Source organism: Triticum dicoccoides, chromosome 5A, assembly GCF_002162155.2.
Source record: "Triticum dicoccoides isolate Atlit2015 ecotype Zavitan chromosome 5A, WEW_v2.0, whole genome shotgun sequence".
NCBI classification, from domain to species: Eukaryota; Viridiplantae; Streptophyta; class Magnoliopsida; order Poales; family Poaceae; genus Triticum; species Triticum dicoccoides.
The window spans coordinates 541,616,491-541,619,349 of record NC_041388.1 but is presented as its reverse complement, the minus strand read 5'-3'; the positions used below and the strand labels follow the sequence as shown (position 1 = coordinate 541,619,349).

The 2,859-nt window shown below is 53.0% G+C and overlaps 1 protein-coding gene across 1 annotated transcript; it reads left to right on the top strand.

The window, feature by feature from the left end:
* The first annotated feature begins 981 nt into the window (after nt 1-981).
* Nucleotides 982-1,608, top strand: LOC119299939 (probable E3 ubiquitin-protein ligase ATL44). Its single transcript, XM_037577046.1, has one exon. The coding sequence runs from the start codon at nt 982-984 to the stop codon at nt 1,606-1,608; it is 627 nt and encodes a 208-aa protein (XP_037432943.1).
* Nucleotides 1,609-2,859: the final 1,251 nt, after the last annotated feature.

Genomic DNA, 2,859 nt, shown 5'->3' with positions numbered 1-2,859 from the left:
GAGCCGCTCCACCGCAGGGTACAGTGCCTACGTGCCCGACACCGGCTTCACCGCCAACCCCTGCTCCATCTACCAGCTCTAGGTACCTGAAAATTTTTGCTCCGACGCCGCTCCGCCGAACCCGATTGGTCTTCGAGGGCGGACGAGGACGGAACCTGGCTGCCAGAGCACGGTGAGGGCCTCCAGATCCAGATCCGACGCGGTCGCGTGTTTCGCCGCCGGCCATCGCGACGGCCTTGACTTGCTGGCCATCGCCGGCTTCTTCTCCTCCGCCGCCTTCCATGGATGCGGTTTGATGCCTACCGGCAGCTTATATGGACCGGCTGCCATTAATCTCTGCATCACCAGCAATGGCGTTGGATTGGATGATTGACTCTCTATGATGTGGCATTGGATCGGGAGGGAGAGAGTTTGGGGGAGAGGAGGAAGACCAGCTTCGATTTGGGGGAGGACGAGAGGATTGGGTTGTCGCTCGGTGCGGTGACCTCGAGGCATAGACCAGGGGGGTGAATGGAAAATTACCAGCAGGGGAGCCAGATGTACACTTATTTTGGGAAAAAAATCAGAAGCTAGACGTACGCTCTTTGGCGGACGGAGGGAGTAGAGGGCATGCGCTGGGTGCGGGAGCCTGCAGAGCAAGCCAGGCGACCATGAGACCCACCTGCTGCAGGTAGATGACTCACCTTGATCCCATCTGTTCTCTGGCCAGGTAGAAATCCCCCTGTTTGGATACAACCTAAAGGTAAAAAACGACCGGGATCAGGGAGGTCGGGGTATGAATTTCAGGGATTTAAAAGTCAGGGTTCATTTGCGTCGTGCTCTACATTCTCAGAGTTCTAAATAGACTTCACTCCCTACCAATCACTTGCCATATATAAAAGCACGCGTCGGCCTCACACGCCTCCCCGCACCCAACCTGCTACTACTACTACTCCCGGCCTGCACTAGCCAGCCCGATCGCCAGTTACCACTACGATCGCCATGCAAAGACCTTGCGGCGGGTGCTGGGCCGCTCGCCGCCTGCTGACCGCGCCGGCGGCGGCCCCCTCGGCGGACCAGTCGATGGAGGCGCAGCAGGCGCACCTGGAGAGGGCGCTGAGCATCACCACCACCGTGCTCTTCGTCGCCAGCGTCTCCTATATCGCCCTCAGCACGCTCTACGCCTGCCTCCGCGCCGCCCGCCACGAAGACCCCGCCGGGGCCGACGCCGACGGCCCGGCGCCGCCGCGGGAGGCGACCAAGCGCGCGCTCGAGGGGATCCCCGTGCGGGTGGTCGTCCTGCTGGACCATCCGCGCGACGGCGGCTGCCCCGAGGCGGTCGTGGAGGACGAGGGGGTGGACGCCGACGCCTGCGCGGTGTGCCTGGCGGAGTACGCGGCCGGGGACGAGGTGCGCGTGCTCCCGGCGTGCCGCCACGGCTTCCACCGGGAGTGCGTCGACCGCTGGCTGCTCACGCGCGCGCCCACCTGCCCCGTCTGCCGCGCCCCGGTCGCCGCGCACCTCGACGGCGCCGACGCCAAGGAGGAGCTCTCCCCGCCCACGACCAGGCACGCCGGTCACTTTGGTGATTTCGCCGCCTGGTCCCTTGGGCTCCCGGCGCCGATATGACGGAACCGTGAGCGTCCATCCAGTTGTGGATCGGAGATGGTAGCGACCAATCAGGAAGGTTCAGCTAGTCGTACCTAATCCGGTAGTGTGTCTAAATTAATTTTGATGCCTCAAACATTTGTTGATCGATGCCAGTTGTTATCCCCAGATTAATAACGATAGACCACATATATGAAATTTCAGATTTTTCATACTACCCGTCAGTCAATTTTGTTGTTGTGCCAAACAATGGCTTTCTTGCAAATACCCTTTTGAAGTGCCGGAGCTAGTAAAGGGGGATTGAATTGTGCTTGAAGAATGACACAAAACAAATCTTTTATATATATATGAAACATGTTGCATGGATCATGTGTAACCGGACCGAAAAAGAAGGATTGTTGTTTTCCATACCTTGGATCGCACAACGACGCGTCGTGTTCCACTATCATAGCGATAATGGAACAATAGCCCGCCTTCTAATAAGGAAGTTTAAGATGATGAGCTAAAGTCCATTTTTGTTGTCTACCACCAAAAGAGGAAAGCTAATAAGTACTCCCTCCGGTCCTTTTTAGTTCGCATATAAGATTTGACTGAAGTCAAGCCTCATAAAGTTTGACCAACTTTGTAAAAAAAAGTGTCAACATTCACAATCTGAAATCAATACCACTAGATTTGTCATGACTTAAAGTTCCATATTATATAACTTTAGCATTGCAGATGTTGATTTTTTTATATATAAATACGGTCAAACTTTGTGAAGTTTGACTTCAGAGAATTCTAATATGCAGAGTAAAAAGGACCGCGGGGAGTACTTGATTGTTTTCTCTTTGGAGTCACTGCTAAAATGTGACAAACTAGAAGTAGCCAATTTTGCGGGCATGCTTGATCCACAATACCTAATGGAACTTGGTAACCATGCATTCATTTGTGTCCATTTTGATGTTGTTCCCAAGAATTGACCACCCGCAACAATCCTCTCGAGGTGCAAGGTCAAAAGGTAACGCGTAACCTAACCGAAAATAAGGATTGTAGTTTTCCATACCACTGCACAACGCATGTCAGGTTCCACTATCATACTTGTCTGTTTTCTCTTTGGAGTCACTGCTACAATGTGACAAAGCAGAAGTAGACGAGATATACAAAATTTCAGATTTTTAGTAGTCTCAACCAATTTTATGGGTATACTTGATCCACAATACCTAATGCGATTTGGTAATAATGCATTCATTTGTGTCCATTTTGATGTTATTCCCAAGAATTGCTCACCCTGCA

Coding starts and splice junctions, on each gene's coding strand:
- LOC119299939 (XM_037577046.1), top strand. CDS start 982: ATGCAAAGACCTTGCGGCGGGTGCTGGGCCGCTCGCCGCCTGCTGACC.